General features: G+C 49.6%; 1 protein-coding gene across 4 annotated transcripts in view; it reads left to right on the plus strand.

The window, feature by feature from the left end:
• The window catches only part of SMC2 (structural maintenance of chromosomes 2), a 57309-nt gene that overhangs the window by 35984 nt on the left and 8475 nt on the right, over positions 1-12850 (plus strand). For all 4 annotated transcript variants that reach the window (XM_053297195.1, XM_053297194.1, XM_053297196.1 and 1 more), the window contains one exon: positions 9906-10099. In XM_053297195.1, coding sequence (XP_053153170.1) covers positions 9906-10099 — 194 coding nt within the window. The remainder of the gene's footprint in view (positions 1-9905; positions 10100-12850) is intronic.

Consider the following 12850-nt stretch of genomic DNA (forward strand, 5'->3'; position numbering starts at 1 on the left):
CAAACACAAGGGTCTCCAAGAGGCGATACAGAAACTCCTTTCGATCGGAGGGATAGAACTGGTGCCAGCAGACCAACCGGGAGTGTGCATCTACTCCATCTTCACCGTACCCAAGAAGGATGGCTCCTTCTGGGCAGTTCTGGACTTAAAATACCTCAACTGCCTTGTAAAAAAGAGGAAATTCCGCATGGAATCTCTCAGGTTGATTACAGAGGCCCTACACCATCTAGACTTCCTCTCCTTCATAGACCTGAAGGAGGCTTATCTACACATACCTATACATCAAAGCAGCCACCCTCTACTATGATCCCTATACTCCAAAACACACTACCAGTACAGAGCACTTCTTTTTGGCCTCTCCTCAGCTCCTCACATATTCACAAAAATCCTGGCACCAGTCATAGCACATCTCTGACTCCTACGGTTCAGGATCTTTGCTTGTCTGCTCAATCTCCGTCTCTACAGGCCACACAGAAGGACCTTGACACCACGTTACTGGTCCTCCAGGATCATGGCTTCCTGATCAACGCGGGCGGGCGGGGGGGAGCCAGCTATGTTCTTCCCACCAACTGCTGTGCCTGGGGGTTGTGACAGACACGGTATAGAACAAGCTTTTCTTACCACCAGAGCGCAGAGCCACCCTGGATGCAGAAGCCCACCAGACCTTAGTACAGAAGTACATGTCATTGCTCTCTCTCTCTCCTGGATCCTGGGACTGATGGTAGCAACCTTGGAATCGGTACCTTGGGCGCGTTTCCACCTGCGGCCCTTGCAATGGTCTCTGCTACTCCACCACCTGGAGATTGTCATGCAATCCACCAAACAGGTGGACCTTCCACCCCATGTACTACAATCTCTGAGATGGTGGATCAGCATCTCTGTGGGGTAGGAGTTCCTGGTCCCTCCGCGAGTCATCGTCACCACGGACGCAAGCAAGCATGGTTGGGGCCCACTGTCTCCACTAGTCGGCGCAAGAAAAGTCGGGGGCAGACGAAAAGCAACACAGCATAAACTGGCTGAATCTCCAAGCGATGCGACTGGCGCTTTCGGCATTCTACCACATGGTCCAGAATCAACACATACTGGTCTGCATGGACAACACCCCAATGAAAGTGCATGTCAACCGCCAGGGAGGCACAAGGTAGAAATCTCTGCAGGCGGAAGCGGCTCTTCTGTTCCAGTGGGCTCAACAAAATGTGGCTTCATTAACAGCGCACCACGTGCAAGACAACCTGAACACAGTGGCAGACTGGCTCAGCAAGAAGGAAATTATCCCAGGAGAATGGAGGCTGAACCTGAACACCTTCAGAGTCATATCGGATAACTTCGGCCACCTGCCCATGGTTCTGTTCGTGACTCCAGAGAACGTTCAGATCTGGATCGTGATCCGTTGCATTCATAAAGAATGGGTTCTGCGCCTGCGCAGGGACCTCGCGGACCGACTGACTAGCTCCTCGCGACGCCTCCAACCGCCCTGCACGTGATCGTGTCCATACTTTAATAGGCGGTTGGGGCGTGTCTTCCTCAGTTTCTTTTAGACCGCCATTGCTTCTAAACCTCAGATCGATTGCTCCTCGGTATTTTAATAGTTTACACGGTACAACGACTGGAACGGATTTGGAACTACGTTTGGCTTTGAACTTTGGACTGTTTTGGACTACGTTTTTGGATATCCCTTAAGAAATTCGTAAATTGGAACATTATTATTGGCCGTGAGACGCTGAGTGCTATGGCGTCGAAAGTGGCGATTAAGACAACTTTTAAGCGCTGCACTAACTGCAGAGCAAAATTACCATCAACGGATACACATGATGCCTGCCTGCTTTGTCTTGGTGAGCAACATAACCCGATGAACTGCAAGATTTGTTGCTCTTTTTCTAAACAAACTTTGAAAAATCGGGCATTGCGTTTGCGGGCAGCACTGTACGAGGACGCACTTAGACCCCCGACGCCGAGACCGGGCTCGGGGCCCTCGACGTCGATGTCGGTAACGAGCGTTACGATACCGTCGACCTCGATTCCTCCTGTTGTGGACTCTGCCTCATCGCAGTCTAAAGCCACTATGGAAGAGGAGTTTAAAAGGCCCGGGAGTGTGGAGAAGAAGAGGCGCAAACACAAAAAAGCGCGATATTCCTCCACAGACGAAGAGGGCGCTTCCTCGCCACCGAGGAAGAGATCCAAAAAGACACGAGTCCGTAGTAGGACTCCTTCGCCGACGGGTTTACAGACCGAGGCGGAAGATTGGGATACTACTTTAAAGGTGACTCCGTCTCCATGGGTGCAACAAAGTTCCCCGTCATCGGAAGGTTTGACATCGAGGTCGGCGTCGAGATCGACGTCGAGGCACGAACAAGCGTCGGCATCGAAAGCTCGACATCGAAGGGAATCGAGAGATCGGGCATTACCGGCGTCGACTTCGCCATCGACATCGATAGACCCGCTGCTGTCGGCGTCGACGGGGTTCAACTCGATACCGAAGGAGTTCCAAGCCTCGTCTACACAGATTGCGGGAGTTCAGGTTACAGAACAATGTACTGCTTCAACACCGAGTGTTTTCCAGACTGGAGACCGACACCGGCTGGTGGCGGACTTAACTCCTGCAAGAACCCCAATTCACTCTCCGGCGTCGCCCAGGGTGATTTATCATTCGGAGGACTATATGGACTTTGGTGAGGGAGTCATGCAGGAACAAACTGTTGTGCAGAAAACTCGGACTCCATTGTTGGCCCTATTGGATTCTAGTGAAGGCACGCCTTCCGGGTCGACCTTTCACGGGTTTACCTTCGACCAGCTGAGTGGGACAGCAGTGCCTAAGACTCCGTCTGCGTCTCCAGGGCGACCCTCCGTGCATACTCCAGAGACTACTCGACTCATTTCAGCAGCCACGAGTCCCATTCGACAGCTCATGACTCCTTTGGTGGAACATCGTAATCTGCCGAAGCCGATACCTATTCTGGCACGAACGGCAGATGCATCAACGGCCACGTCTCTTGCTGTGGGCCGCATCACACATGCTTGTGGTTTCCGCCACAACCCCGAAGTGTTTTTTCCACCAGATTATGCGGAATACAAGATATGGAAGGCGCAGCAGTCACTTCGTGAAGATCCACTGCCACAGCGGCAGCGCCCATTGGAGGCCAGATTGCTGCAAAATAACCCGTCCTTGCCACACCGCTCAGAGTCCATAAATCCCCAAGTGTCGTTGCAAGGAACACCTTCTAACCTTGTCCCTGCTACGCAGTGTGTTTCATCACATGAGACTGGAAGCAGTAGGAACAGCGACTCAGACACATCATATTTGTCAGACACTGAGGGAAGCACCATGCACGAGCCCAGAGAGCCTGACCCTCCAGAGGAGGTTGCGCCGGGTACCTCGATCTCTCCCTCAGAGGAACTAAAAGCGTACCATGCGCAACTACGTGAGATGGCGGAAGCTTTGGGCCTGGAAGTTCAGCTACCAGTCTTAGATCTGAAAGATCCTGTGTATAATATGATGGCAAAAGCTAAGGTCACTCACCCTGTGTCGCTACCAATGATTCCAGCAATTACGAAGGCGGCACAGTCGGCATGGACTGTTTTGAGGACTTCAACGCCCACTTCGAGAAAGTTGGAGAGTTTGTATAGGGTGCAAGAAGCTGATAACACTTACCTGGTGAGGCACCCAGACCCGAACTCTTTAGTGGTGGAGTGTGCATCGTCAAAGGGTGCACAACGCCATACTACCCCTGCTGATAAAGAGGGGAGAAAGCTTGATGTCCTGGGACGTAGAGTTTATTCTACGTCCAGTTTAGCAGTGAAAATCGCTAATTATGCTGCATGTATGACACGATATGCCCACCATCTGTGGGACACTTTTTTCCAGGACTCGTCCACGTTGTCTGCAGATGATTTACAAAAGGCTCTAGCACAGACCTATGAAAAGTCCACGGTGGTGACCAGGCAGTTGCTGAGCACGTACAAGCATTTAGCGGAGACGGAATCGCGGGCAATGGCAACAGCTATTACTTTGCGGCGTCACGCGTGGCTGAGGTCTACTAACTTACAGCCAGAAATGAAAGATAAAATTGAGTATTTGCCCTTTGATGGGAAAGGGCTATTTGCAGACTCTACGGATGACACCATGGAATCCTGGAAAAAGATGAAGGTCACAGCAAAAACGTTTATGACATCCACTTCTTCAGCTAGTCAGCAGTCTCGTAGTCGCCCCTACGGAAGACAGCAAAATAGGTATTCTAATAAGCAGGATCGAAGAGACTACAGGAGACAAAACAAGCCTTATCAAAGGAATAGGCCCTATTATCAGAAACCTAAAGGCCAGAGGGCTGCTAAAGACCAATCTAAGCAGTCTCTTTGAAGTGAAGGTCCATCCACTGCAACACCGCACATCGACTCCAACTACAATACCAGAGGCCTCCAACACCAGCCTCGCATTAGCCAGAGTACCCGAGGCTCCCGAGAACAGCCTCGCGTTAGCCAATGTATCCATCAAATTGGCACGCCACGCCAATGCGTGGCACAACATAACATCAGATCAGTGGGTGCTGAAAATTATAACTTATGGCTATGCAATAGAGTTCAAGAATTTGCCACCTTTCCAGGGTGTGAAATACACCAGGTCAACACCAGCACTTCAGGACGAAGTGCAGGTACTGCTGGAGAAACGAGCAATAATGCGTGTGCCGTGGATGGACAGACTGAGGGGGTTTTACTCCAGATATTTTCAGATCCCCAAGAAGGATGGGGGAATAAGGGCAATAATGGACTTAAGAGAGCTGAACTGTTATATAGAGACGAGGAAGTTCAGAATGGTCACTTTACAGGGCATTCTGCATCTCTTACTAAAAGAAGAATGGGCAGTCACCTTGGATTTGAAGGATGCCTATTTTCACATAGGGATTCGCGAGAATCACAGAGGGTTCCTTCGTTTCACAGTAGGCGATACAGCGTACCAGTACACAGTTTTGCCATTCGGGCTCTCAACAGCCCCGCGTGTGTTCACAAAGGTGATGGCAACAGTCGTAGCGTTCTTAAGAACAGAGGGCCTAAGGCTGTACCCTTACCTCGACGACTGGCTTATGGTGAGCGCAGACAGAGAAGGGTTACTTTCTCAGACACGATTGGTCTTGCAACTGCTTCAACAGTTGGGAATCAATGTGAATTGGAAGAAATCCAAATTGGACCCCCAAAGGCAAGTGAACTTTATAGGCTCGATACTGGATTTGGCGGAGAAGCGGGCTTTTCTGCCGGAGTCACGGTACGAGTAGATCAGGGATTTAGTGCTTCTGTTCGAGAAGTTGCCACGTCAACCAGCGGAGGCCGTCCAGAGACTTCTGGGGCTAATGGCATCCTGCAACTCTACTGTAGCTTACACCCGTCTAAATATGCGCGACCTTCAGTTGTGGTACCTCCGCAATTTCCGTCCGAATGTGGACAACCAGAAAAAGATGTTACTCATCCCTGTCGGTGTCCTGAGGTCACTGCGGTGGTGGATTCAACGAGACAATCTTCTATCAGGAAAGAAGTTCCGACCCTGGACACCATCCTTTTGGGTGACAACGGACGCCTCCCTATGGGGTTGGGGAGCACATTGTGGTCATTGTCAAGTACAGGGTCGATGGACTCCACAGCAAAAACTGAAGCACATAAATTATCTGGAGCTTTTGGCAGTGTTTTTGGCGTTGAAGGCTTTCCGCCCCCAGTTGCAGGGAAGGGTTGTACAAGTGAACCTCGACAACACAACCGCCATAGCTTACCTCAACAAACAAGGTGGAACGGTGTCCCGAACCCTGTGTCATTTGAGCCAGCGTCTGTGGACCTGGTGTATTGCGAACTCCATACGCCCTATGGCGTTGCACATCAAAGGGGAGGACAATGTTCAGGCGGACATGCTGAGCAGATCGTTTCAGCTGAACCAGCAGCACGAATGGGAATTGAGCGAGTGTTACCTTCGGCCGCTGTTCAAGAAGTGGGGTACGCCGCAAATAGATTTGTTTGCCACTGCTGCGAACAAAAAATGTCAGAGTTATTGCTCTCGTGCAGGACATGGCAAACACTCACTGGGAGATGCGTTCCAGCGTCTCTGGAGGGGGGGCCTATATTACCTGTTCCCCCCACAACCGCTGGTCCCCAGGGTATTAGCGCAAATTCTCAGAGACGAGACGCAGGGGGTTCTGGTGGCTCCATGGTGGCCCAGACAACCGTGGTTCGCTCTTCTGCTGAAGCTGTCGAAAGGCCGGTATCACCAATTTCCCGTTTACCCGGATTTGCTAAGTCGAGAAAGGGGGATGATCTTACACCCACAACTACACACGCTGAAGCTGACAGCGTGGCTGATAGGTTAATGAAAAGGATCCTACTTAATAGTAGGAGGCTTTCAACCCGGCGTAATTACAATAGTAAATGGCAGAGATTTCGCAGCTATGCGAGAAGGAAAGGATTCTTCCCTAAACGGGCGTCTATCATGCAGGTGTTGCTGTATATGACGACCTTGAAAATGTCCGGCTTGGCAAACTCGTCACTTCGGGTGCACCTGGCGGCTATATCTGCCGGGCATGGTGGCTGGGATGGAAAAACTGTGTTTTCACACCCCAAGATTAAGAAATTCCTAAAAGGGGTTAATAACATGTACCCACCTGTACGGCGTCCCGTTCAGCAATGGAACTTAACTTTAGTTTTGAATGCATTGACGGAAGCACCGTTTGAACCTTTGGGGGCTGCGCCCTTGGGCATGCTGACTTTAAAGACTGTATTCTTAATAGCAATGACGTCAGCACGTAGGGTGAGCGAATTGGCTGCGATACGGGCTGATCGGCCCTACACCCAAATTTACCCAGGGAAAGTAGTGATGCGCCTGGATCCTAGGTTCAGGCCCAAAATAGTGTCGGAGTTTCATATCAATGAGGATATTGTGCTTCCCGTGTTCTTCCAAAGCCCACAGACGCAGTTGGAAATCAAGATGCATACGCTAGATGTAAGGCGTTCCTTGCTGTATTATCTGCACGCCACTAGGTCCATAAGGAAAACGAACAAGTTGTTTGTACTTTACCGTGGCAAGCCTAAGGGCTTATCAGTGACGCGTCAGCAGCTCGCGCAGTGGATTGTACGTGCCGTGCGGCTGGCATATAATGCTCAGGGTGTGACACCCCCAAGTTCTATTAAAGCGCATTCAACGAGGGCTTATGCAGCATCAGCAGCAAATTTGGCAGGTGTGCCACTGCCGGAGATCTGTAGGGCAGCCACATGGGCCTCATGTCATCCTTTTGTGAAGCATTATGCTTTGGACATACGGCAAGCGAAAGATGCAGAGTTTGGTTGAAGTATCCTGAAGAGGGTGCTGCCTTGATGACCCGCCGCCAAAGCGGGAAGCTGGCTAATCACCCATTCTTTATGAATGCAACGGATCACGATCCAGATAAACAGGTTGCTTACCTGTAACAGATGATCTGGAGGTGATCCGTTGTATTCATAATACCCACCCAGCCTCCCCGCAACATCAAGGCAGTGAAATTGAAGTTTCAAGAAGGATCGTCAGTATGCACGACGGTGTCTGGCGGTCTGCAGAAACTGAGGAAGACACGCCCCAACCGCCTATTAAAGTATGGACACGATCACGTGCAGGGCGGTTGGAGGCGTCGCGAGGAGCTAGTCAGTCGGTCCGCGAGGTCCCTGCGCAGGCGCAGAACCCATTCTTTATGAATACAACGGATCACCTCCAGATCATCTGTTACAGGTAAGCAACCTGTTTTTACTAAGGTTCTTCACCTGGTTCCCCTCCCCACAAGCGGAATCGGCAGATGCTCTCTTATCTCCATGGCTGGAGAATCTCCTGCATGCTTTTCCACTGACGCTGCTCTTTGCCCAGCTTCTGCGATGGGTGAAACTCCTCAAGGCCCAGGTCATACTACTCTGTTCAGGCCTCGAAGTTCCTGGTGTTAAGCAATCCAAAACCTGGTAACAACAGATCACCTGATAATTCCAGGCATGGCAGACCTACCCCAGCAGGGCCCAGTGCACCATCCAGATCCAAGCTGGTTACAGCTAGCCGTGTAGAGACTGATGGTGCTTCTTGAAAAAGCATGCTATTCTTCAAAGATGTTTGACATGACGCTGGCCTCTACACGTCCTTCCACTAACAGAATCTATCAATACACTTGGCGGGCATTTCTCCAGTGGCCTGCAAGACATGGAGTTCCAAAAAGGGCAGCTACCATGAAGCATTTACTGCAGTTTTTCCAAGACCAAGGGCTCGCCACAAACACACTAAAATAACAAGGCTTCTTCTTGCTGCTGCATCCAAGGGCCTCTTGACCCACCCTTCTTAGTACCCGTGCCTACTCAGTCGGGGCCGTCCCTCGGGGGCGGGGGGAGATAGCTCTACATTACTTGCCTAAAAACAACAAAGACTCTGGTATAAGCCACCTTTTTGGTGGACACAATCTTTTTTTTCCAAATTGTTGGAAGTTTTGGCCCTAGTTCAGTGTTTTTTTTGTTATAGTTACTTTCACTTTGTGTTTCTCTTCTTCAGAGTACACTTGGATTCCCCCCGCCCCAAAAGTACTGTGTAGGATCATGTTTCTCCACCTTTTAATGACTCTAATTTGCATAGTCCCCTGCTAACTTGGCAAAGAGGTACCATTTAATGTGGTGATTCTCTTTATTTAGCAGGGGGAGAGTAACTGGCCCTATGCACCCTCAGCACAGTACTTCCAGTGACTGTTGCTGGTGTCTGTTTTATGTTTCTTTTAGTTTGTGAGCCCTTTGGGGACAGAGATCCATCTTATTTATTTATTATTTCTCTGTAAACTGCCCCGAGCCATTTTTGGAAGGGTGGTATAGAAATTGAATAAATAATAATAATAATAATGATAGTCCTGCCTTGGGGTCACATGAAGAATCATAACCCATTCAAGGAGACGCCCTTAGATGCAGCAGCAAGAAGAAGCCTTCACAGTAAGTGAACCAATGCTCGATTCTCTAAAGTGGATTTTGCTTGGCGCCCCTTGTAGGTTACATTGGCAATGTGGGGGAAGTGGGGTGAAGGGAGTGGGCCATGTATGCAGGGAGGTGCTGTGGCCTTTACCAACAGGTAGCAAGGCAATGGCTGTTGGAATGGCACAGCACAGGCATGTACTTGTTGCATAGCCAATGCAAGCTGATGATACCAGCTCATCAGCAGTCATGTATCCACATACTGTAATCCCAGCTGCTGGCAAGTAACTCTAACCATTGATTCACTCACCACCACCTTGATTGCTATGCACCAGTGGCCACATACTACCTTTTAAACACACACATGGACATAAATAGCAAAACTGTGTGCACAGTGTCATCTTTGGAATATGGCTTGAAAGGTACTAGTTCAAACAGCAGATTTACTGCTTTAATGGTGATGAGAGAACTGAAAGCTTCCTTTTGTTTTAAAATATTACATTGTGCCATTACAAAAAAAGAACCATTCACTTTCTTTCCAAGTTTTCAGAAATAAAAACCTGGAGGGGGAGTTTGCTTAAAATAATTTTGCTTATATATGTCTAAAAATTTACACACACTGTATATTTTTTAAAAATCCATATTACGTTGTAGCATCTACAAGGATGCTCACAGAAGGACTCTTTGCAGTTGTGGTGCTCTGCCGAGTTGCTCTATCGCTAGTCACCACCCAAATGCATGTGGTACAAGGAATTCCTAGTTTGCACACACATTGACGTGCACGAGAGGTTGTGCACCCATTGGAATGTGTTGTGCTGGTGCAAGAGCTAGTCTGGAACCGAGGTGCCTTGCTTCACACAAGGACCAGATGCTAAGTCCTTATTCTAGCACAACAGCACCACATGGTATTCTGGATGCTGCCCTACAGCTTCAAAGTGTTTCTGCATAACAGAATTGACACTACATTGATTTTTCAGAGGAAAGCGAGGAGACTTTAAAGAAAACCAAAGAGGTACAAAAGAAAGCAGAGGAAAAACTCAAAGTGCTGGAAAACAAAATGAAGAATGCTGACGCTGAGAGGGAGAAAGAGTTAAAAAGTGCCCAGCAGAAGCTAGATGCCGCCAAGAAAAAGGCTGATGTTTCTAGCAAGAAAATGAAAGAAAAGGAGCAGGTAAAATTCTTAAAAGCAAAGTATTGCCAAAAAACAGCCAGCACTGGAAAAAAGTAAGTTGCAGTGATATTTGAAGCTTGTGGGCTGACGGATACATAATGTTCCCTTAGTGTTGGTTGACTGAAACATACTCTTCTTCTGGTGCTGGTATAAACAGATGGCTTTCAAAATATGTTTTGAAAGGGGAATGCTAGGGTTTCTTGCAAGCTTAGCCAGGACTCCTCAGTGAAAAGATCCATAATGGCTGACATGCTTTCCTGAAAAACAGCTTGCCCACCTTCTTCTGCAATGCATACTTGCTACTGCAAAGATTCATATACCATTTTCCAACAAAAGTTCTCAAAGCAGTCTCCATAGAAAAATTAACAAATACCTATAGAAGACTGTTTGATGTCTTCTAGAGCAGTGTTTCTCAACCTCTGGTCCGTGGACCGGTGCCAGTCCGTGAGAGTGCCGGTCTGTGCTGGTCCATGAGGAATTAATCCCCCTACCAAACAATTTTGAGCTGGCAGGAGCCACCGCTGCTGGGAGCTCTGCAGAGCTCATTTCTAGGCAGGCAGCCCTCGCTGCTGGGATAACGTTCATTTCGAGGAAGCTAAATGAGCGTTATCCCAGCATTGAGGGCTGGCTGCCTAGAAATGAGCTCTGGAGAGCTCCCTGCAGCGGTCATCCCCCCCGAACTTGTTTTAGGGGTTGGGGGCGAGGGGACAGGGCAATTCCTTTACTAACTGCTGGTCCGGGAAACTGCACACAAAGAATGTACAGGTCCATGACTCAAAAAATGTTGAGAAACACTGTTCTAGATCATGAACCTGGTTCATATGCTATGCTAAGGCCAAACAGAGCTGGCTAGCACTCCACATGAACTGCATGCACCTTAAAACCTAACTCAGTCTTTTGCAACAAGCAAGCATTCCTTGGTGTTCAATGTTACCCTGATGATGAAATGTCTGAAAACTGCTGTCCTAACACATTCCAAGTCCTTCTAGGCCATTAAAATGAGGCGAGTGGTCCAGTGTGGGCTCAGCTTCTCTCACCAGGTTACTCTGTCGTGGAGCAGGCATGGGGAAGTGGGCGGGGGGGGGTGAAGTGGCTGTGGCCATAAGAATACCATTTCCCTTACCAGGGCCCCTGTGAGACAGCTGACTTATATTGAGTGCATATTTTTGAGGCTGGGAACTAGGGATAGATTGGGGATTCTGTTGGTGTACTGTCCACCCCACTGCCCAGCTGACTCCCTAACTGAGCTGGTCGCGGAGTTGGTGTTGGAGTCTCCTAGACCTTTGGTGCTGGGGGACTTCAATATCCACTTTGGGGCTGGCTTGTCTGGTGCAGCTCAGGAGTTCATAGCGGCCATGACAACTATGGGCCTATCCCAATTAGTTTCTGAGCCAACTCATGTTGGCCATGCACTCCATTTGGTCTTTTGTTCGGATCATGGGGGGTGTTCTGTGGGTGGGGGATCCAGTGGTTTCCCCATTGTCATGGACAGACCACTACCTGGTTAAGGTTGGTCTCACAGCCGCAATCCACCCCTGCAGGGGTGGTGGACCTATTAGGATGGTCCATCCAGAAAGGCTGCTGGACCCAGTGGAATTTCAAAAGGCCTTGGAGGATTTTGACGTTGGTGCGGCCGGTAATTGTATCGATGCCCTGGTGGTAACCTGGAACAGGGAACTCAACAGGGGAGTAGACATGATTGCTCCTAAGCGTCCCTTCCTACCTGCTGCAAAAATGGCCCCTTGGTATACTGAGGAGCTGCGGGGGCTGAAGTGGTTGGGTAGGCGACTAGAGCATACGTGGAGGAGAACTCGGTTCGAATCTGACAGGATTCAGCATGTGACCCATTTGAAGGTTTATGCGGTGGCAGTGCGCGCAGCGAAAAAGAGATTCTGGTCTGTGTGCATTGCAGCTGCAGGTTCACGCTCGGCGGAGCTATCCCGGGTTGTGAGGAGTTTGGTTTCTGCTCCTTCTACTTCCAAGCAGTCCCTGGAGTTGCTCTGCTGTGATGCCTTTAATGGGTTCTTTGCGAATAAGATCTCCTGTATTCGGGCTGACTTGGACTCCACTATTTCTGCAAGGTCTATGGAGGAGGTGTCCAGCAATCCCTCTTGCAGTATTCGATTGGATCAGTTTCAATCTGTGCCTCCTGAGGATGTGGACAGGCTGCTTGGGGTGGTGCGGCCTACCACCTGTTCTCTGGATCCTTGCCCGACCTTCTATCTAGCAGGGAGATTGTTGGAGGTGGCCTAGTTAATATCATAAATGCATCGCTGAGGGAGGGTAGGGTGCCCCCCTGTCTGAAGGAGGCAATGGTTAGACACCTTCCCTGGACCCCTTAGCGATGGACAGCTACAGGCCAATCTCCAATCTCCCTTGGTTGGGCAAGGTGATTGAGAAGGTGGTGGCTGACCAACTCCAGGCAGTCTTGGAGGAAACTGATTATCTAGACCCATTTCAAACTGGCTTTAGAGCTGGCTATGGGGTTGAGACAGCCTTGGTCGGCCTGATGGATGACCTTTCCCGGGGAATCGACAGAGGGAGTTTGACTCTGCTGGTTCTTCTGGATCTCTCGGCGGCGTTCGATACCATCGACCATGGTATCCTTCTGGATCGCCTGGGGGAGTTGGGGATAGGGGGCATTGCTTTGCAGTGGTTCCGTTCCTAGATGGTAGAGCTTGGTGACAGTTGCTCCTCAAAACAGGAACTGTTATATGGAGTCCCTCAGGGCTCCATTCTGTCACCAATGCT

Source organism: Hemicordylus capensis, chromosome 2 (assembly GCF_027244095.1).
Source record: "Hemicordylus capensis ecotype Gifberg chromosome 2, rHemCap1.1.pri, whole genome shotgun sequence".
Lineage (NCBI taxonomy): Eukaryota > Metazoa > Chordata > Lepidosauria > Squamata > Cordylidae > Hemicordylus > Hemicordylus capensis.